Source organism: Phoenix dactylifera, chromosome 13 (assembly GCF_009389715.1).
Source record: "Phoenix dactylifera cultivar Barhee BC4 chromosome 13, palm_55x_up_171113_PBpolish2nd_filt_p, whole genome shotgun sequence".
Lineage (NCBI taxonomy): Eukaryota > Viridiplantae > Streptophyta > Magnoliopsida > Arecales > Arecaceae > Phoenix > Phoenix dactylifera.
This window is the reverse complement of record NC_052404.1, coordinates 2,294,694-2,316,974: the sequence shown is the minus strand read 5'-3', so window position 1 is coordinate 2,316,974 and position 22,281 is coordinate 2,294,694. Positions and strand designations below refer to the sequence as shown.

Below are 22,281 nucleotides of genomic sequence, written 5' to 3'. Positions count from 1 at the left end.
CTCGCAAGCATCAAAATCCTGCTTCTTGATTGCATGAATTTCTTTGATCTTCTTCAGATATAGGTTACAGCTTCAGACTCATTTTTTACAAATTCTTACTGTAAAAGAGTATGGTTGCATTAAATTACACTGGATGTTATCAAATTGTGCAGGATGGCCTCCTCTGCTTGAGGGTACTGACAATTGTAGTTAGCAAAAATCATAGGGGGTTGGTACCAATTTCTGGGATCAAATTGTATCCTTACCTGATTTTTGACCAGGTTTCCTGTCGTCGTAAGAAAAAATAAAAAAATATTACAGTTATCTTAATGAAGTCAGGAAGAAATGACTTATAATTATATCTTTTGGATTGGCCAATGCAGCACCAAGTTTTAGGAAATTCCTCATCATTTTGCTTTTCGGAATGGTTGATGAATGCAGTAACAATAATCCATCTAAAGGAACTTCCAAGTAAATCTCAGTCTTCTCATCTCAGGAAGCCAAGCCATGGTGTGCACCCTTCTCAAGGTCATGCTACTAAGGTTGCAAGCGACCTCAGATGTATGATAACAGCTAAGCTTATGCAGGCTTGATCAACAACTTGAAAAAATAACCCTCATTAGGTTGATGCCCAGGATGACCGCACCAATAGCACTTTTCGGGTTGCAGCTCTCCAACTTGGTCTCTACTTTGGTTGTTCTCCAACTGCTTCGTTCATGGTCCAAAAAGATTCAATAGAAATCTCATTATAGATGACTTGCGCCAATCCGCCCATAAATCTAGTCACCTGCCGTGACTTGGTTTCAATTAGATCATTATGCGAAGACGAATGAAAGAATTTCTCTACATAGACTTTTGACATTTCTGATATTAAATTTGATCGGAGTCGATTGGCAAAAACTGAGCCTTCAATAGTTTTTTCATCTGTCAGCATGTGCTGTAACTTGCAGGCAAGAAGTTTCAACTTTTTTGGACCCAAAAGTATCCATAGAATCAAAGAACCTTTTAACTTCAGCAAGCTAGTCAAGAAAGCCTGCGATATTTAAAATCGATCTTCATGCGACCATCATGATCTTGATGTTGCTCATGCCTCGCATCTTCTTGAAGAAAAATTTGATTAGCTTCTTCGCTAGTCTTCTATAATAATTTGGTTTGGTGATCAAGCAGATGAGCCAAATGATTACGGGTTGCATGTTATTCTAAAGCCAAGGTTGATTTAGAATATCTTCCAAGTCTTGGATTGATTCTTTGAAGTGTTTAAGCAGAGAAGAAATCACCATCTCTTCTAGTGAGCACAAATAATAAGAGAACCTCTCACTAAGGCCATGGACTGGCTATGGTATCTCTTGGATTCACAACATAAAAAACTAAGAACAATATTATATTGAGTGAATTTATTTCGTTACAGCACTAGCACCCCTTTATATATGCTTTACAGTTCTATTAACAGAGTATTTTTCATCAAGGAAAAGTAAAATATATCTCAAGTTAAAGAAAGCCTACTCCTATTCAAACTCATAAAAACTCAAGCTAAGAAAGAAAAATAAATTCAGTTAGTGAAATCCCACCTTCTAGCCGGACTATAACTAGTAGTTTATCCTTATGTTGACTGGACTTCAGCTGTTCGCATTCTTGCGGACTCATCAACAAGCCCTTGTACAATGGGATTGAACTATGTAGTTCATTGACATTTTGTAATCACTAATCCTGCTACCCATGGTCTGCCGTACCGGTTCGTATCGGTCGGTCATACCGGTCCAGCCTAGAACCGGTATCGGATCAGCGTGGAATCCGGTACCGATAGCTTATCATTGGAGAACCAGTATAAGACCGGTACGAAATCGGTACGGGACCGGTTCGGGCCACCACCGGTACGCCGATCGGTACCGATACAGCGGACCTTGCCGCTACCAATGTTCAGAGTGACAACGCTGGATATTGGATTAGGCTATATAACAAGCTTGGTTGGTCTTGTGAACAAGCTCAAGTTGATAGACAAAACAATCCTTATCATTTAAGTTGGGTTAGGCTTGAGTTCTGGATTTGTCATGACCTTGCAATCAATCATCATGTTGATAGTGCTAAAACTTTTTTTTCGATGAAATGGAAGCGCTAAAACTAGACATAAAAACGGATGCTGAAATATACCATTCGACCCTCAAGGTTAGGGTTGCGAACAAGCTCCCACCAAACACATAAAACGGAGCTTAAACATGAATTAAGCTTGCATTATACTGGTGAGTTACATTCAAATTCAAGCAAACAATCTTGATTAGTCTACATGGTTCGACTTAGCTTGTTTGCAGCCCTACCAATGACTCACACAAACACTGCCAGGAAGAATATTCATTATTTGTCTGCAAAAAGCAGAACTTTAACCTCATTTCTGAGATCCATTAGCATGAATTTTACGTCGATTACAGTTATTGGTTTCAGGTACTCATCAGTTTATCCCTCATCCTGAATGTTCAATGCAGTTAATCAGCTGTAATGATTTTGAGTAAGGGACATGAGTCTATTAGCCAGCAAATTAGAGACCACTAAGCCTGCCGTCACATTAAAATGACATGAGATTTCTTGTCAATCATGTACAAGAATGTATATTTTTATGGTATAAAACCCTGAAGCCAAGTAACTACTTGAAAAAAACTAAAATAATATGCTATATTAATGACACCTAGTTACATAATAAATGAATGGCATCTGAAACTGGTATATCAGTAGGCTCTACACAGAAAGCTCCTGCATGCCCAGCTTAATTGATTCATGATTCAAAATTCATGACATCAAATTTGGTTATAGTGATTTCAAGAGGCAAAGCAAGAAGAGAAGACCACTGTGGATATTAAACGAATAGAAGTATCTGCCACACAACAGCTGTATTTCATCTCAATATGTAATTATATCATGATCACAACCATAACCATAGAAATCATAACTACAGTCAAACACAGAGATCAGACGCCTGGGCCAAATAAAAACAGAACCGGAAATACAAAACCTATAAATTAACAGAGAACAGCAACCGAACAAGACCAATGTTCATCGATGCTCAGGATCACAAAACAAAAATGACAATTGTATGCAATATTGGTATTACTACAGCAAACTCCTATTCAGATCTATGGACAAATTAGGCCACTGATTTCTTGTACTTCAGGCTTCAAGTGGCCTAAATATCAAGTGCAACAAGTTGCACTTGAAACATACCTGTGCTAGGCTACATATATTTGGTCTGAAATGCAATTCTACATTTTTGATGCACTTTTTTTTAATCTTTGATCTGCCACCTTTCACAGTGAAATGATAAGGCTTCCGCTCATAAAGCACTCTACATTGTCCAGGAAATACCTGGAGAGGGCATCTGATCTGATCCTCAACCAAAGAATTACAAAAGGAGCAGCAGTGATGACAGAAAACATCAATCTTATTCACAGAGAATATGGAACCAAGATCGAACGGATGATGTCTTCTGAGCCACAGAATTCTGACCTACAAATGCCTTTTCTGCTATAAGAATAATACAGATAAAATGCAACTTATAGAGGGTTATGTCCGAAACCACCTCTCAGCTACTCATTTGTGCTATCACAGCCACCCTGCACATATGACTGCTTCCTCTCTCTCCAATTCTCACCCCATACTTTAGCCTCTGCAACAGCACGCTCTCTATCGAGATCTCGGTTGACATTCTTCGGGCTTTCCCTTGCCTTTCCTACATGAACTGGGCTGTCCCTCTGAGATTCCTGTGTCTCTAACTCCTCCAAGCTCCATTTCCGTCCAGAGCCACCACCAACACCGCCTCTGCCAACATCTGCTCCATAGCTTGCTCCCCTAATAAGATCCCTTTGCCTAAAGTCAGGAGAATTTCTTTGTGGTGACTGGAGAGCATGTTGATTGATGGTCCCACAACCAAGGCTTTTCCGGTCACCCCTATTCCTTGGAGTAGATGGACCAACTTTATTACTTTGAGCAGCAGGAGCATTTGGATCATAAGTTTGTGAAGCAAGATATGAAAGTGCAGTCACGACATCCCCTATAAGAGGTCTAGTTGCTGCTTGCTCCTGTAAACACATTGCTGCAACAGCCAGAGCCTGGTATAGACCTCTCATTGGGTAACGTCCTTGAAGCAATGGGTCAGCCATTTTTGGGAATTTTCTCCGGTCTCTGAATAATGGTCGAGCCTGTGGATAAGTACAAATAAGCAAACAACTTCTATCAAAGAACAAAGATCAAAAAAAGAAAACTGTCTTTCTTTGTTTCTTTCTTTGCAAATGTATTGATTTCTTTCTTAGTACATGGCAAAATGAATATAGTTCAACATGATGGATCTAAAGAAGAGAAAATTCAAAAAATCATCTTCATGTACTTTATTTTGCATAAATCCTCCTATTAAGGTTACTTTCAATAGTCATTTAGGTAAAGCTAGGTAGTGATAGAAGTAACTTGATATGCTCAGACAATATATATATATACATATGATAAAAATGGAAGAGCAACCTACCCATGCCACAAGATTTTGCTCCCCATCAGGCCGAGTGTTGTCAATTGCTTTACGCCCTGTAATTAGTTCAAGGAAGACAACACCAAAACTGTAGACATCAGATTTCACTGTAAGCTGTCCAGTCATTGCGTACTCAGGAGCACAGTACCCATAAGTTCCCATAACCCGTGTTGAGACATGAGTCTTGTCACCTACAGGACCAAGTTTTGCAAGCCCAAAGTCTGAAAGTTTCGGGTGATATCCTTCACCAAGAAGGATGTTTGATGATTTGAAATCTCGGTAAATTACTGGAGGGTTTGCCTTATCATGCAGGTATTCCAAGCCTTTAGCTGCACCAGCTGCTATCTTCATCCGTGTATTCCAGTCAAGGGGCTCCTTGTCAGGTGGAATATCTACCCAGAAGAAGGTAAAATGAGTCATCTTATTGAATTATCAAAAAGATATGCCCCTCAAAGTACTCTTAACATCAAGATTTAAAATAATGCAGCCTTTGGTCTAGGTTCTAGAAGGTGAATGATGTTCACAATCAATATTGAGTTATACAAGTTGGGATGCCAATGAGTCGAGATAGCAATTGGATCAACCTGGTTGACCAAGAACTGGGTTGAATTGGATGTAACTTGCATCCAATGATTAGATCTGTGGGAGCATTAATACGTACTCCAACCATTTTGGTCTCTCTGGCTAGCTTACTTTTCCTCTCAAATATGAAGTAATGATGGTGACCTAGTAGTCCTTATGATGTGGTAGCTTAAGCAGTAAGTTATCGAAAGATCTTATTTGACTTGTAAAGGATGTCCTCTGTTTCAAGTCTCCAATGTCATTGAGTTTATTTCCTACGGCTACATCTTGCTAACTCTGTCCATCACAAAGACTCAAAGTTACCTGTCTCCTTCGATTGGGTTTAGTTAGGTTGCCATGCAACCTTGCTTAGAATCTAGTCAGGAAAGATCATCAAGGTTGATTCCTTATTGGGCCAGATTAAACTAAGAAAATGCTCAAGATCTAAAATGTTTGGTTAGGGTTGAGCCAAACCCAAACCTCAACTGATCTGTTCACATCCTGATACTTCATTGTTTATATCAAACTTTCAAACTCATAATGCATAGAAAATGATAAACTATGCAACCTAATAGTAATATGTCAGTGAGCTGATCCATTTTAAAGTGTCCATTTACTGCACTTAGTTCTGCTATCGACTATATCATCCAAATCATCCTAAGATCTTTAAATCAACACCTCTGTTCGACATTTTCATATATTTCTTTCTAATCTTTGGATGAGTCCAGTTACCAAGAAAAAGATGCTTCAAGTCAAATTCTCTCCACTACATCTAGGGCAAATTTTCATTTTTCCACTAAGATCCAAGAAGGCTGGTAAGCTCTCATCATGCTCATGTGGATGAATAATCGTACTAGAGGAAGCTAAGAGGAGATTATAAGGTACAAAGTACTACAGAGCTGTTAAAAATTATATAGCCACAAGAAATGCAGCTCTTTGTGGCCACGATACAGTGGGAAGTCTCTCAGGTGTAGGTCAAAGAATTAAAGGGACGTCGAAATTAAATATAAGTTATTATTCAAAACTGGAAAACAAAATCAAGCAAAGGTACATCACTGAACGGCACACTCATAGAATCAGTTAACTGAAATATTTTCAATCAAGGATGATATGCATAAGGATATTCAAGGTTAGAAAGAAACAAGATAGCCTAATTAAGCACATTTCTAAGGATTTAAAATAGGGGATCATTGACTTCCAAGATAACATGACCAAATGAACTAGAACTGCAAATGCTTGGGCCCTCCTTGTGAAATAGGTCATCCAGATAAACTCAAATTTCACAAAACAGGGGGGGGGGGGGGGGTGTCATTGACCAGAACAATCTATTCCAGATTAAAGCTGGGCAATTCCTTGGAACATGCAGCAAAATGCTTTATATCTAATTAAAGTGTGTTTTTAGAGCCTTGAATTCCTTAGAACTGGCAAAAGCAACAATTTGAGGTTAAGCAACAGAAGTACTGTTAAACAGATGACTAGCAAAACTACCCCTATATGGGTGAGACAGAGTATTGAAGGGGAACTTCATAGTCAGGATGCTAATATTTGGAGACAGGAAAATAAAGATGCCAATACTTTAGGCATGTACAAACCACACAACATGGAGGGCTAATATATTGCACTTCATTTAACATTCATCCACGAGAACAAGACATTATAGGCATTCTGATCTAGAGAAGTTTATTTAATTTTCAAAGAAAAAGCAGAGAGAAAGAATGGTAGCATCCTTCTAAAAATGATCTTTAGAAGTGAATTAGCACTAGTCGATTTATAATTGAATGCTCTTTCGAACATTCATCCTCATGATATATGGAGGGTAAGAAATATGGAGAGATTTGTAATGACATCATTTAGACATAGCACATCGATCAATATGCAATGACAGCAGCAAATGTGGTAATCTTTACCAAGCTAATCAACTTTAGGAAGTATATTATCTATGACACTCATCAACAATGTTATTATCCTGTTATCACAAACAAAACTGAGTATGTAAGAGGTTTCATATAAACAATGTGCCCATAGAAATCAAACATGTGGTTTGAATATTGATTCAACATCAGGACGCCATTTAAAACTATTTAGATTGGAAATAACTGAAAAAAAGGTTTTTATAGCTTAAAGTTTCCATCAATATTGCTGTGTATCTTTCTAATGCAATAAGTACCACTGCCCAAAATGGAATAACATGATTCAGAAAAATCATTTAGTAATTGAAATGATAGATGATACTCAATAAGTATAGATATTTTTCAAAGAATCTGAAAATAAAACCATTTATGAAATTCTTCCAAGTTCCAATCAGCTCATCTAATCTTCACCAACAAACCGGATAGGCAGATGGCATGATCCACTTGCAGTAAGTACTGTTCATCATGCAGACTCATTCCCTTCTTAATATCTCTATGGATTTCATAAATGTCTGTGTCCTAAGCATCCACGATTAGTATATATATAATACAAGCTACAACAAGACGTACAGGTTCGGCCCCAAACAAAAGAAGCGAGAAAAAAGGTATAACAGATTAAGGAGGATCAGAATTCTCAAATTGTATTATAAATGCATAAAATTACTTTTAGATTCAAAGGTAAAGGCCCACCTAACATATGACACTAAGAAACTCTAACCACACATGGCACCGACTCAGTGCCTTATGATTTGATACAGATTCTTCAATCTCAGGAATACATTCAAAATGATTTTTCAGTCTTTATTTGAAAGTTTTCTTTAATAAGCCACTAAAGATGGCAACCATATTTACTCTGTATCTTCATTTTTGCACAGTTCAACTTTCTTGTAGCTACTAAAATATGAATATTGTTTCTCTGCATAATAAGATGATCTAATCAGATTTTTTCCTTAAAAATGCTGAGATAAGTTAATCATAAGAAAGCAATCACTGTTCACGATAGAGAACATGATCAAGGACATTCAGCAGAACATGAGCAGGGTCTATGATCAGCTCAACTGATTGGCCATTGATTGCAAGCTCTATGCCATGGGATTTTGCCTATAATGGAGGAAATGCATCTAACCTTATGTATCTATCGTGACGGTGGGCATTCAAATAATTCGTGAAACTTTTCTTCTGTTTGCTTCTCCAAGAGATTCCCCAAGGAGATCTCTGCCACCGTATCTTTCAATTATGTGTGAAGAGTACCTTTCTATTATATTACATAGGAAGAGTACTAAAGTCATCCTTACATGTCCTCATCATGGGCCAGTCATAACTGTCTCCCACCATCTCTATGCTGACAGTGTGGTGGTTGGTGGCTGGAGCCCTTATAGATTTGAGAATTCAGCAAGTAGTTAGACATTACCTAGAGATGACAAGGCAGCTAGTGAATTAAGTAATCAGATAAGTTTGTTTTGCTTAAATTACAATAAAAAGGTGGCATTTTAATTGCTTAGATGTTGAATATGGCAAAAGGTTGAAAGACACTTCAGACTCCTGATTTTTCAAAAATCAGAAGTTGCAAAATCTTGCTTTTCTGTTTAAGTCAGCATGGTAATTGCTCATGTCAAAGGAATAAGGTTAGGTGGAACTATTTAAATCTAAGTAGTGAAACAAAATTCAATGTGAGACACCAGGTAAGGATTAAATGTTTGGTAATCATAAGGTGTCTAACTAGGTACAGCTAGAAAGTCTCATTTGAGTGGGGTCATTGGTGCTTATTTTATGATGCTTTCATGAAACAGCTGCAAGTTAAAGCATTAAACAAACAAATTACTTATGTCAAGGATTTGGCAAAGTTACAGAATTGTATTCTAGACCATATGGGCAAAAAAAAACCCATCTAAACTAAACCCTGCACGGATGAACAAACTCTTCATTAAAGATACTTACATAAAATGGTAAATAAACTTAATATTTCATGATACACATGATAAATAAGCTTATCATTATTGGAACTCCAAACCTAGCAAAAGCACAAAAGTTAAATAACAGTTACTAAAATTCCATTGCTTCCATTTCCAAACAAGACTCAAGAAAAATTAAAGCCCACTTCCAATTATCAGGAGATTCTTGTGAAAGCTATATCAGAATCAAGGTTGGAAGAATTTAACCATCCACAAGACTTAAATATCTTCCTGATACATATTTAAAGTGTCTGATGCACATCCTGATCATATAAATGTGTCATATGGATTATCCAAAATGGAAACAGGTGTCTAGGTAACAGTGGATGATGGTAGTGATGGCCAATTTCTTTTCTAGCTTAGGAATACATGTTGACACATACAGTCTTTGGAACAGAATGATACATAGGAGTGAATTTACTCTGTTCTTGGGGCATAAGAACATTATTAAAGCGTTGATGATAATCATAGAAAATCATATGGCTCCCCCTCTTAAATAAGGCAAGTAAATATTAATTACATGGATTGCACCTACAAGAGGCAAACATGGGAAGCCTAGGTTTGAATCTTAGCAACTCTTTTGGAACCCACTATTGATGTACCACAACCTTATGTTTGCATAATTACTACTGCAAGGACCTAGCCTACTCTATTGAGTCTAAAACCTTATCAAGTATTGCTATGAGTTTATATAAAATTCTCTCTTGTCCTTTCCCAGATGATGCAATTTTATAATGGTTCCATGTTATCATGAATATGGACTCGAGAAATATGTATCTATTTTCAATAGCTACTTCACAAGGTTTGGACTTGAAACTAGATCGTTAATTGTTAATTAACCTATTGCATCTAACCTTTTGGAGATGAATGACGAGTGTGCAGGCTCCCTTGTATAAAAATAAATACTAAGAGAAGTAATTGATTCACAGGGTATTGAGTATATTTGCAAATAAAAATTGCTCTTACAGTAGATGCAGTCAAGCAAGATGAACCTAATTTTAACCAAGAAAAAAGTCCCATTAGCTATCTTACAGAGAAGATAATTTGCTAATATGCTAAAACTAAGTGTGTTCTTACGTGGATGAAAAAAACTGCCAGACCATTTTATAAGCGTGCTTAGATGTGTATTTTTGGCCTTATGTGATCAAAAAGTAGCTAAATTAAGAGTGAATTAACTTATTTCTAGAGGTTATGCTCATACACTCAGCTCTTTCCCACTTTAGGAGGTGAGAAAAATTTGAAAGTTGAGGACTATCATGTAGAGAGATGACATACAATGTGTAGGATCAAGATGGAAGGTATAAATGTAAAGAAAGAACTTCTTTTGACTTAGTTTCCACAAAATTGAACTGTACCCTCAGTTGCTAGCTCAAACAATTAAGAGTTGTCATTAAGGTGCACTGGAGAATCTCAAATGAAATGCAAGCTAGACATTCTAAATAAATCAAAAACACAGATGAAATGCATCGGTCCCCTTTTTTTAAGCTTTTGAAGAAGTTTGATACCCACTAATATTTCACTGGGATTCTACTTCAAATTAGTTATCAAGTAACTTTTTTGCTGATAAAAACTTTCATTAGGCAAAGATTAGTTTTCTACTTAAACTTGATATGCAAACATTTTTAGTAAAAGAAATAGCAAACATTGCTAGTATTAGACCACCATAAGAAATGAAAATTTTCTCACAAAGACTTGCTTTGCAACCAATTTGACACAGGAATGTAAAACAAACTGTTGATCATTGTAGCATGTAATATGGCCAGGTATTTCGAGAGAAAGGGAAAAAATGGGAATAATAAGTGCATATAGTAACAAAAGAAAATTTTCACAACTTATAAATCTGTCAAGCTTGTCATTCTACATGGATCCTACTGTAGAACTAAGAAATCGAAAAGCAATGTTTCTTATTCCTAAAACTACTCTCAACTTACTCATGATGGCCTTTGTTCTCATTCAATGTATCTTGACTCGAGAAAAAATCCCTGATAAATCTAAAACTCCATAGGTTTGCAACTATTCACTTTCCTAAATACTATACAGCTTCAAATTCATGACATCGACCATAAGAACAAATACAAGGACTTTAACTCTATAAAATTCTCTAAAAATGATTCCAAAAAAGTAAAAAAGAACTCTTGTCTTACCCATGAAAAGATGAGTGGCTTAGGAGCTCATCGTGCATTTTTGGAGCAAATAATTGTAGAAAGACTAGATGTTAACTTTGAAAACTTTCAAAACCAAGATGATTAAGAACAAGGTTGGACATGAGGGTGACTATTAGTTGACGAAAAGGCTTTCTAATTGTTAAGTGGATATAACATTGTTACCTAGTTTGCCAATAAGAAGACAGATAGTTACTTGGTATAAATAGTATCAATTCACCATACAGATCTGTTACATTATTTGAAACAAGAGAATCATGCTTCCTGAAAATATTCTCCAATTTCAGTTTTATAGAAGATATTTTCCACTTTTTGATTATTTTCTAAAATATCATCTTCCCCTCAAAGCCTACCATATTTTGCATCAAGATATTTGATAAAGTTCGAAAATTTTAACTGCCATGTCAAAACACAGGCAAATGCAAGTATCATAATACAGCAAAATGAAGAAACTATATCATTTAAAGCTACCCCTACCTAACCTAGTTTACCCAAAAATGCAAATTCTGAAATACAATCCAAAAAACAGCAGTAGAACCAAAACCTACATATTGTACATTTCTGTATTCATGCAAATGCCTGTGAAAAGAATTGCATAGCTAATAGATATTAGTGTGCCAATCAAATTGGTTTAACATGGACAATTAAGAATCTAGGAAAGCATTGTGGACCTTCTATATTTTTGGTAACTGCAATTATTGTAAATTTGGAAGTTCTACTTAACTGCCAACATGACTAACAGAAAAGCTTTTAAAATAAAACAAACTAATCACCAGCACAAACAAAGTATGGAATCTAACCATGCAAGTGATCTTCTAGGGATCCCAATGGCATAAACTCATAAACGAGGAGGCGTTGATCACCATCAGCACAGTAACCAATTAGATTGACAAGATTAGGATGATGCAAAAGACTGAGCATGAGAACCTCCACCAGAAACTCTCTGTTTCCTTGAAGGCCATTCCTGTCAAGTTGTTTCACAGCAACAACCTGCCAAAAATATTCCCTCAAATCAACTCAGAGAACAGGTAGAAACCAAGATTGATCAGAAAGATACTGAGACACAAAACCATGCATATCCATGAATATGTACACAGCTCAGATTGTCTATTTCCAGTTTCAAAATTAACATGTATAAATAAGATAAAAATGCATTAATCAGACATAAATTTCAGGGTGCATGTTCAATATTGCAATTTTGCAGGCAGGTAAAAAATGTTTGTGAAATCCTGATGCATTAAACCGCATATATAAAAAATTGACCTGTCCATTCTCCAAGCGTCCTTTATATACACGACCAAAGCCCCCTTCACCCACAAGGCAATCTGCCCTAAAGTTCTTAGTTGCAGCAGCAAGCTCACGAAAAGTGAAAATCTGTGCTGCAATATGCGCAGAATTTCCTTCTTTGGGCATGGAAGCTTCCTTCTTGGACTCCGAGCCACTCCTTGACTTCAATTTGTCTAGCACCAACAAATAATTCAGAATTAATGAATAAGAAAATTGAACAGAACAAGAAATGAACCTATAGATGTTAGCAATACCATTTAGATGTTGGACTCCAAGCTTTGAGAAATTCATAATCATAACTATCTGAAGAATGCATATGCTAGCATTAGTTACAGAATCCAAGTAAAGGACGGAGCACATTCTTAAGTTTCACATATCTCGACAACATTCTTTTCCAAGATGAAGATAGTCATTTACATTGATCATACTCTCTTACATAAGCATGAAAAATTACACAAATATAGGTCGAGCTTGCTCATCTTTTTACAATTCCAACATTGGTTTTTGAGTTACAATTCTAAACGTCTTTAAAATAAAAAATGGCAATACTATCGCTTCGCAATCGAGCTGTAAAGCAACTGACAGCATCATTTTTAGCAACAAATTCATCTGTCTTCTTCGAGAAGATGCACCCATACAGATAACGAGAGAATTACAGTTTTACCAATAGGTTTCTGATCTCCAAATAGCCCAATGTTCTCTAGCAGAATACTGACAAATGGTTAAAAAACATTTTTTTCCCCATCAATCCTCTCTTGTTTCGGAAAAAGATTTCGACTTCATTAAAACTGTGATATGAAACTAACAATTCCACAGATCAGACTTAAATCAAATCCAATACAGGGTTAAGGAATTATGAAAAATCAAGACTAAACAAATATAGCCTTCTGAACTGACAAACTAAGGCAGTTTTAGCCCGCCTCCAAGAAGATAAAATTTAATTACCGGAGCTAACACTCGCCGCATGATGCGTCGATGGAGCGGCGGGAGCTTCCTTCTTGAAATCCCCTCCTCCCTTCACGTCGCTCTCTTTCTCCTTCTCCTTATTAGGCGATCCAAAACACGGGAAACAACCCATCCCAAATCACGAAACGAAATCTAAAATAACGGAAAGAAATCCGACGAATTGGAGCTCTAACAGCGGCGCTGCTTCCCCTCCTCCAGGGCTCTCACCGATCGCAGCCGAGCTGCTGGAATTCTCACGGCGATCAGATCAAAGAACCGCAAGAGATCGAATTCTTACCACGGAAAGGAGAGGATTGAGAGGAGAGAACGGGAACAAGGAGCAAGGTGAGATAAAATTATAATTTTTTAAAAAAAGGAAAGAAAAAGGGAAATAGAGATCGACAAAGTCAGCACTTTTTTGTGTGTGTGTGTGTGAGAGAGAGAGAGAGAGAGAGAGAGAGTGTGTTTGTAGTGAGAGAATATATTGTGGGTATTAATGCTGTCATTAAAAAAAAAAAAGAAGGGATTTCCATATGGTGAATCTTTCTAGATTACCAAAGGACATGTTTTTGAGATCTTTGCAGATAACCCTCCCTCCTCTAATCTAATAATAGATAGTTTAGTGTTGATCCAAGGTGGAAATGACCATTTTATTTTAAGTAAGAAAGTAAATGACTTCAATATTACAAATGTGCACACAATTATTGCAAGATAAAATTTTATATGTTTCTATAAATAAATGTTAATAAAATAATTTTTAAAGAAATTTATTATTTCATTGTTGATTTCTTGGGAATCAGATTGCTTAAAGCTACATCAAGTATTTTTAATTAAGAGAAATTATTACTGCATTTAAATATTTTGGTATAAAAATCTGTTTTAGTGTCTAAGACATGCAATGCACAAGACAACCCAAGTGGATGGTGGCGATTCTTCCAGCACGAGCATTGGAAGTGGGGATGCATATGTTTCCAAGTAAAAGAAAAAGGAGGTGTTGCGGGGTTTTCACCCCAGCAACAGTCCGCACACCAGCCAAGCAGGAAAAGCGACTGCGTCCTCATCGAAGTATTGTCCGCTCTGGGGATCGGGGATCGTCGACCGCTCCCGGGGGTCCACCCTCGGGTGGCGCCCCGGGTGGAACCACCCTTTCCACCCCTCACGGTTTTGCCCCCAAAAGGCGCCTCGGTGAGAAGAGGTTATTGAGCCCCCCATTTAAGGCACAGACCTTTCCGCTGATTAGCCGATGTTGGACTAAAGTTCGGAACCCCATCCCACAACACAGCCCCCCCCAGCGGGAAGGTCTGTGCGTGGCCGGGGCCCTCCTTCTAGCGCCATCTGTTGCGGGGTTTTCACCCCGGCAACAGTCCGCACACCAGCCGAGCAGGGAAAGCGACTGCGTCCTCACCGAGGTATTGTCCGCTCTGGGGATCGGGGATCGTCGACCGCTTCCGGGGGTCCACCCTCTGGTGGCGCCCCGGGTGGAACCACCCTTTCCACCCCTCACGGTTTTGCCCCCAAAAGGCGCCTCGGTGAGAAGAGGTTATTGAGCCCCCCATTTAAGGCACAGACCTTTCCGCTGATTAGCCGATGTGGGACTAAAGTTCGGAACCCCATCCCACAACAGGAGGTGAGACTTTGGAATCAAAGAGGTGTAAGAAGAAAGAACAAGAAAAGATAAAACATGGAGCAAAGTCAACCAACATGCATGATTCATAATAGAGTTGAGCTTGATGATAGGAGATGCACATGCAGAATTCATGCTGACCCATAGAGATGCATCCACATATGGAGGTGCATGACACCATGCAAGAGAAATAATTACAGGATTTGGGAGCTGGAAACATGCCACAAAAGAAATAAGAGAATAAAACAAATGATAGTGTGGAGTCAATCACCATGTAAGATTCATGGTGGATTTGAACCAGGGAGTTGAAGACTCATTCCCATGTTTCACATTATATATTAGTATTCTTATATATTAGGGATCCATTAGATTATTTATCACTTGTCATAGATACATGCACCATCTTAGCAGTTGTAGGAAAAAGAGGGTGCCACAGGGATTGGATATAAGTGACCTAGCTAGACTTGAGTCCCATCTTCATCCTTAATATGACCAGGTTTCCTTCTATCCTAATGGATTCGAGGTCACGGAGGTCGGTGTAGGTCGTGGTCAAGATGTTACATATTTCTCCTATTAGATCCATTTTAAGGATAAGCCAATAATAGATCATTGGTTCTCACATAGATTTCCATTTAGCTTATTCAGGTATGAACATCTGATTGCTAGTGCATATTAGGCCGGCCGAGTTCGTGGGTGATTCAAATGAGTTTGATCGAGTAATAGTAGGCCATGCTATAGCTTGAGAAATTTTGCATGACTTGAGTTTTCGACTATTTGTGAACCAAGTAACTAAAATGCCGCAACTCAAATCAATGCTTGTGTATGCTGGTATCAAATTTAGAACCAATGAAGTTAACATTATGCGACATCTTATTTCCTCTAACTAAAGATAACAAAATATTTAATCTAGCTGCACCCCAATGTGGCAAGTGTGTGATTGGGTTGCACGGACCAAAGATTAAGCTTGGAGTGGATTGGTTGGGCCAATGCCAAGCTAGTCCAAGCCTCTCCAAGAGATTCAAGCTTTCCTGAGGTGCTACCACCCATCTCTTACAAGGGTTGAACTTGAATCAGAAAAGACAAATACCATAATACGACGAAGAAATAAGTATACATACATACATATATACGTACATACATACATACATTATTTCTTGGTGCTTTATTTTTTTAAATAATTTTATCAGATTTGCTTTTTATAAATCAGAGCCATGATTATGAAACTTTATTTCTTGTTGTTTTTTTTTTAATTTCGAAAAAAATGATTTTTATCATCAGATCATAATAATGGTCAAGTACTGGTTCTTAGGTTCTATTATTTTTCCCTTTCTTTTCCCTCCACAGCAATGCTCCACGCCAAGGGTCACTGTATTCCTCACTGTCGTATGCATCTTGCTACTCAAAATCTACTTAAAAATTAAGGACAAAGTTCTCTACTCTTCCAAGGTTCCATAAATTGATTTCTTAGATCAGCACGACTTCTTGAGTACTTCACCAAGGTTGATTGAGTTAGTATCAAGTCCATTATGGTGTCCAGAGATGTCCAAAAACAGGCCAGGCCCGCTTACCTCTGCTCGGCCTTAGCTCAATCCATTTGCAACCCTATTTCTTCTGGGGTAGGGTCGTGTCTTTCGCACAAAAAAATGATTTACCTTTCTTCATGCGAATTCACCGGTTAATGACACAAATATTGCTTTAAAATCCATGCATACTGATAAATGAGAGAGTTTGGAGTGCTTTGATAGCTATGTAGGACGGGATCCAACGTCGCGAAAGAAGATCAATCATTCTTTCATGCAATAGATACGACCCAAGTCCGAGCCCCTTCTTATGTCCCGACGGTAAGATTGTCTATACTAAATATAAAGAATCCAAATCACTCACTGTGGCAATTTGTACTACAAGATGTTGTCCAGTTCCACTTTTGCAATCCGGAGTTCTTTGAACCAGAAACAAAGAGATGCACAGCTGGAAATTGGACAAGAGCTAGGCCAAGTTAGATAGAGAGTCAGTCCTTCCTTCCCATTCTGAAAGTTACTAAAATTTGGGTGGAGAGAAGGAAGGTGCTTGTGGTAATTCCAAAGAGACCGGAGAAAATGTGTAGCTCTAATGATACATGAAATTAACTCGCATCTGTGACCCCTCTCCAATTGCTGATACTTTCGCTTGCTAAGATATAGAAGACTTCACTAGGCTTCGGTAGACGCGGCAGTCCTCAAAAATTCTCCGGATGGTGACGGGTCATGAGTACAACTAGAGAGATATAGCCATCTGGTATCAGAATAAGCAAAGGATGATAAGAAGAAGAGCCTATGGCTGTGGATGAGAAAAGAATCCATATTTGATAAAGAGAGTGGGGGTACATGGAGCTCTCACAGTCACCTTCGGAGGTTCTGCGGTACAGATATGTACAGGTGGGTGAGTGGATGGACGGGTGAGACATATTCCCCTATCCTTGATGTGTGGTTTTGCCTTCTTGCCCTTTTGGATATGGGGGAATACTATAGCTGAAGAAAAAGTAGAATTCCTCGTGTTTCCTCCCTTTTGTTCATGGGGTAGAAGGAATTGAAACTTTTCTTTCGGCTTAGTGAGAAAAGCAACAAAAGTTTGCATTAATTAAATACTGCCTAAATCTCATCAACTAGAGCTTAGTGGTTGGTATCTTTTTCTCCCCGGAGGAGGTTAATTAGATGATAAACACAAAACTATAGAAATTAAGAAAAAAATAGATTAAAACATGAATATTGATTTAATCTCTAGCTAATAATACCTTTATGCATAAGGTTATGATTACATGGGCATTGCGCAAGATTATTAATGGAAAAAAACTCTATATGTACGTACGATCACCCGAGCTTGCAGCCCTCTCACACGTGCACATGACCGTTACACTTCAATTAGGATATGCTCCAACTTAACCATGGCCAATCATTAATTCATTTGTCCGTGCGAGCGCATAATGTATGAAGAAGCATGCGCAAGTATAGCAATGCTCCTTTGCTAGTTAAAAGAAAGAGTACAACCGAAATGCTAACTCTATCGTATTGTCGATTCATAGTTCATTCATGCACACTGCCATTGGATAAGAGAAATGCAATTTGATTTGTCTTCCTCAAGACACTCATCACCAACCAATGCACTTGCTAGTGCTTTGAGCTTGCAACTTATTGACAAGTAGTTAGCAACCTATATATATATTGCAGGTTTGTACTTACTTGCTGCCAGTTCAAGAGGGCATTCATTCTTTTGTTTTCCTTTCTTTTTCATGAATGAGATAAATGAAACCCTACCTACTACCATCACATTAGTGTGGGCCAAGATGCAACTAAATTTGGCTAAAAACTCTGCATATTATATACAGATACCCTTGATTATGGCATTTGATTTAGAACCTTTCAATAGTTGCAGTCATCTTTTCTAGCGTAGTTACCGTAGGCAATCACAAGAAGTCAACAAGAAAATGAAAGCAACGACAGGCTTTCACACTCAATGCCTTGTAGGTACGTTAATTTGATAATTTATTGCCAACACCAAGTACTGAAGTCGAGAATAATGTACACAGGACTCGAGCCATCAGGAGGAGAAGAAAAACATGGCTCCTAATCTTAATTACCTGATAAAAAGACTCGAAACACCATCCTGTAGGTTTGTATCTTAAGCAGATATATATACCTAAACTATCAGGACTCTATAGTTTATTTTCCATGCTTCATTTGCGACGAAAGTCGAGAACTCTTGGTAACATTGATAAGATGATGTTGGAGCCACTTAGTTATATCTTTAAGATGATATCAGAGCCAGATAGCACCTGCATCTCGGAGCAGTGGAACCAGTTTACCACTGAGATGAAGGGACATGATCTTGTCTGTCGGTCCGACTAAATTGCCTCCAATGAACACTGCAGGCACAGGAGGACTGCGTCCCAACATCTTAGCCAGTGCTCGCTCCATGTCTTTCCCTTTGGGATCCTCATCTAGCTCGTGAATGGCCGGACTGACCCCAAGATCACTGAAGAGTGTCTTGACGGTGTGACACATGCAGCATGAGCTCAAACTGAAGATAACCACAGCTTTTTGGGAGGCCAGCCTGTTGATCCGATCCATCCCGGCACTCGAAAAAGAGTTAAAGCAAGAGTGAAATGAAGATGTTTTGGAAGACGCAAGGAAGAAAAAGAGAATGCAAAGCAAACTAAGCTAGTGGTGATTAAAAGAAGCACAAAGAAGGATGAAGGCTGAAGCTGCGAAACGGATGATGGTTTAATTAGCTCAGAAGATTTGGATGGAGTACTTGGGGTTCCCTTTGCTACTTATTTATATAGAAACGGGAGGATGGTGGATTGCAATTTCTAATTGATAAAGAAAAAGATTGAGAAGAGAATGTTCTCTAGATATTTTGATGTTTGCCCAAGTTACCCCTCTGATCATTGCTTTGAAAGAGACCTCTTTGCCTCTGTGCTTGTCTAAGTCACCGAATCCGATTTAAGAAACTGGATAATATCATAATTTTCTTCTTTTTCTTCCTCCTTTTTCTTCTCTCCTCCTGCCGAGTGCCAAGCACAAAAGATAAGAATCGGTTTGAGGAATATATGTGGAAGCTAGTAACCCCACCTTCACTTCTCAAATTTGATGACGAAAATGCTATGATCCTTCGCGATGTGATAAGGTTTGAATCTCCTCCTTTTTTAAGTAGCTAATGGTAAGAGCATTTGAGTGGGGCCTCGACATCATTTAAAAATAAGCTCTTGTTTTTTTTTGGTTGGTAAAACTAGAATTTATTCTTACCAATCTAAAAAAAAAATACTTCTATCTGAATCAAAAAATAAAATATATAAAAAATTGAAAGGAATATCCGATATTTATATTTTTTTTTTGACTTATTACTTAGTAAGCAAGACATGTCTAACTTAGAAACCATTCGTATATATCACCATCTACTGCTAATTGCAAAGGGTGTGTGCACGTTAGGTCGGATTCATTATCTACTGCACATTCACCTATTACAATTGCAATGTGTGGTTATGTAAATCCTTTCTATCCAAATTCTAAAGAAGCCACAAGAGGGATAGAAACACTAGAGCACATGGTTCAAGTAAGTGCCACTTGGCAGAAAGTAGGTGGATCAATGTTGTGATATGGGAGGATATGTTGGGGACCCGTGGGAGAATATATCAAACCAAATGGTGGACCATCTCACGACACCAATTGGTGGTTTTTTACTCTTCAATTTGTCTAATTTTTGAATATGGAATTGTGATTTTTAGCACCAAGAGAAGAAACAGTGAAAACGCCCCTTTGGTTTCATTAGCAATTATTTTGTGGTCCATGAACATTAAATCTGCCCATTTTTTCCTAGATAAAGAATCACCTCTATCATTCTTAGGATCAATTTCTGAATAAATGGTTCTTCTTTTTATAAGTCAACACTATCATGCTATAACTAAAACATGCAGTTTAAATGAAAGTCACTTTCTACTTTTCTCAAAAAAATGAGGTTACTTTCAATTTTTCTTTGAAAAATTGAAGTTACCTTTTTTTTCTCTGTTTTTGTAAGGTGATTAGTAGCACTATTTGCTGCTCCCTCCCTCCATTCTCTCCCCCCCCCCCCCTCCGATCCTTCTCTCTCTCATACACACTCAGAGCTGAATGTAGACATCTGAATATCTGATTAAGAGAGGGAGTGTTGCAACACACGCACACGCGCATACATACATACATACATACATACATACATACATACATACATACATACATACATATATATATATATATATATATATATATATATATATATATATATATATATATATATATATATAGAGAGAGAGAGAGAGAGAGAGAGAGAGAGAGAGAGATGAAAAGACAACAAGCATAGTGGATTATTGTAAATTAAGAAGTGCTTTGGCAAGAGAAGGCTATTGGTAATGGGCATGAGAAACCTTTGGAACAATATCAATAGTTTATGTTGGTGGAAAAATGGACCACCCCACAAATGTAATTATAGCACCCAAATCCATCAGCAAGCTCGAGCTCATCCTAAGTGATGGAGCTCTTCCGGTCTCGAGCTCATCCTAAGTGATCGGGCTCTTCCGCTCTCGAGCTCATCTTAAGTGATCGAGCTCTTCCGCTCTCGAGCTCATCCTAAGTGATCGAGCTCTTCCGCTCTCGAGCTCATCCTAAGTGATCGAGCTCTTCCGCTCTCGAGCTCATCCTAAGTGATCGAGCTCTTCCGCTCTCGAGCTCATAGACCAGAGAGCCGAGACCAGAAGGCCGAGACCAGAAGGCCGAGACCAGAAGGCCGAGAACAGCGAGCCGAGCACAGCAGGCTGCCGAGCACAGCAGGCTGCCGAGCACAGCGAGCCGAGCACAGCAGGCTGCCGAGCACAGCAGGCTACCGAGCACAAAAGGCTGCCGAGCACAGAAGGCCGAGCACAGAAGGCCGAGACCAGAGAGCGCCGACCAGAAAGGCAACCCCGCCGAGCCCATGCCTTAGCCAAATATCCAATCTCCGCCTAACCCTCCAAAGGATCTGACAACTAAATATATGACTCTACTTCAATCTGCCACCATCCCCAAGTCATTAAGGCACAAGATCTCCGCAGGCATTCGGCACACCCTATCATTAATGCATGAGACCCCCTCAGGCCTCCAATGCACTCAGTCATTAAATGAACACGGCTCAAGATGATCTCCGGATCACTGAACCATCAAAGCGTACGGCTCTTTCTGACCACCGGTTCACTCAGCAATCAATGCACTTGTCATCTACGGACCCCAGGCCCACCACGGCCGGCGGTTCAACCACCCCAACGGGTCCGATCAATCGTGACAGCTCCCTGACAGTGACGGTAACCCATTAATTCGCCCAGTCACATCACAGGTAATCCGGCCACTCTTCCTATAAAAGGGGAGCTTCTCCCTCTAAGATGGGGGAGGCCTCTTCCTCCCAAGGGGATTATTTCGGACTTCCACATACAATCCCTCTCTCTTCTTCAAAGTTAAGTCCCCCTCTGACTTAGGCATCGGAGGGCCGGCGCCGGGGAGCCCGGCCACCGGTTTTCCTTGCAGGACTTGCACACCCCCCCGCGGCGGAGGACGCAGCCAGCCGGCGCACCGCCGTCCGCCCCCTGTAGCAGCGGAGCTCCTCCTTCCCCGGCTTCGCGGCGGCCCCCGGGTCCAATTTCCAGCAACAGTTGGCGCTAGAGGAAGGGCCCGAGTTCGCTGCCATGAAGCTAAGAAGCAAAGGGGCTTCCAATGCCTCTCGACGTCCTCCACCCAGTCCTGAGCATTCCGTCCGGAACTCACCACCTCCGGCTGAGTCAGTTCATCAAGTTCGGCCGGAGCAGTTTGATGCCCTGGTG

At 39.0% G+C, this 22,281-nt stretch overlaps 2 protein-coding genes across 3 annotated transcripts; both read right to left on the bottom strand.

Moving 5' to 3' along the window:
- Nucleotides 1-2,954: 2,954 nt before the first annotated feature.
- LOC103711736 (serine/threonine-protein kinase PBL27-like) lies at nucleotides 2,955-13,747 on the bottom strand. Of its 2 annotated transcripts, XM_008798002.3 has the most exons (6): nucleotides 13,301-13,497; nucleotides 12,610-12,658; nucleotides 12,332-12,528; nucleotides 11,869-12,058; nucleotides 4,484-4,875; nucleotides 2,955-4,163 (listed from the first exon to the last, which is right to left on the bottom strand). In XM_008798002.3, exons 1-6 carry the CDS (start codon nucleotides 13,319-13,321, stop codon nucleotides 3,552-3,554), a joined length of 1,461 nt encoding a protein of 486 aa, XP_008796224.1. In that variant the 5' UTR covers nucleotides 13,322-13,497; the 3' UTR covers nucleotides 2,955-3,551. The 2 variants fall into 2 exon arrangements, with proteins under 2 accessions (XP_008796224.1, XP_008796223.1); XM_008798001.3 differs by lacking the exon at nucleotides 12,610-12,658 and having other exon boundaries at nucleotides 13,301-13,747.
- A 4,655-nt stretch (nucleotides 13,748-18,402) lies between these two features.
- On the bottom strand, nucleotides 18,403-19,219 carry LOC103711737 (glutaredoxin-C1-like). The gene has a single exon (XM_008798003.4). It carries the CDS (start codon nucleotides 19,025-19,027, stop codon nucleotides 18,716-18,718), a length of 312 nt encoding a protein of 103 aa, XP_008796225.1. The 5' UTR covers nucleotides 19,028-19,219; the 3' UTR covers nucleotides 18,403-18,715.
- Between the last annotated feature and the right edge of the window lie 3,062 nt (nucleotides 19,220-22,281).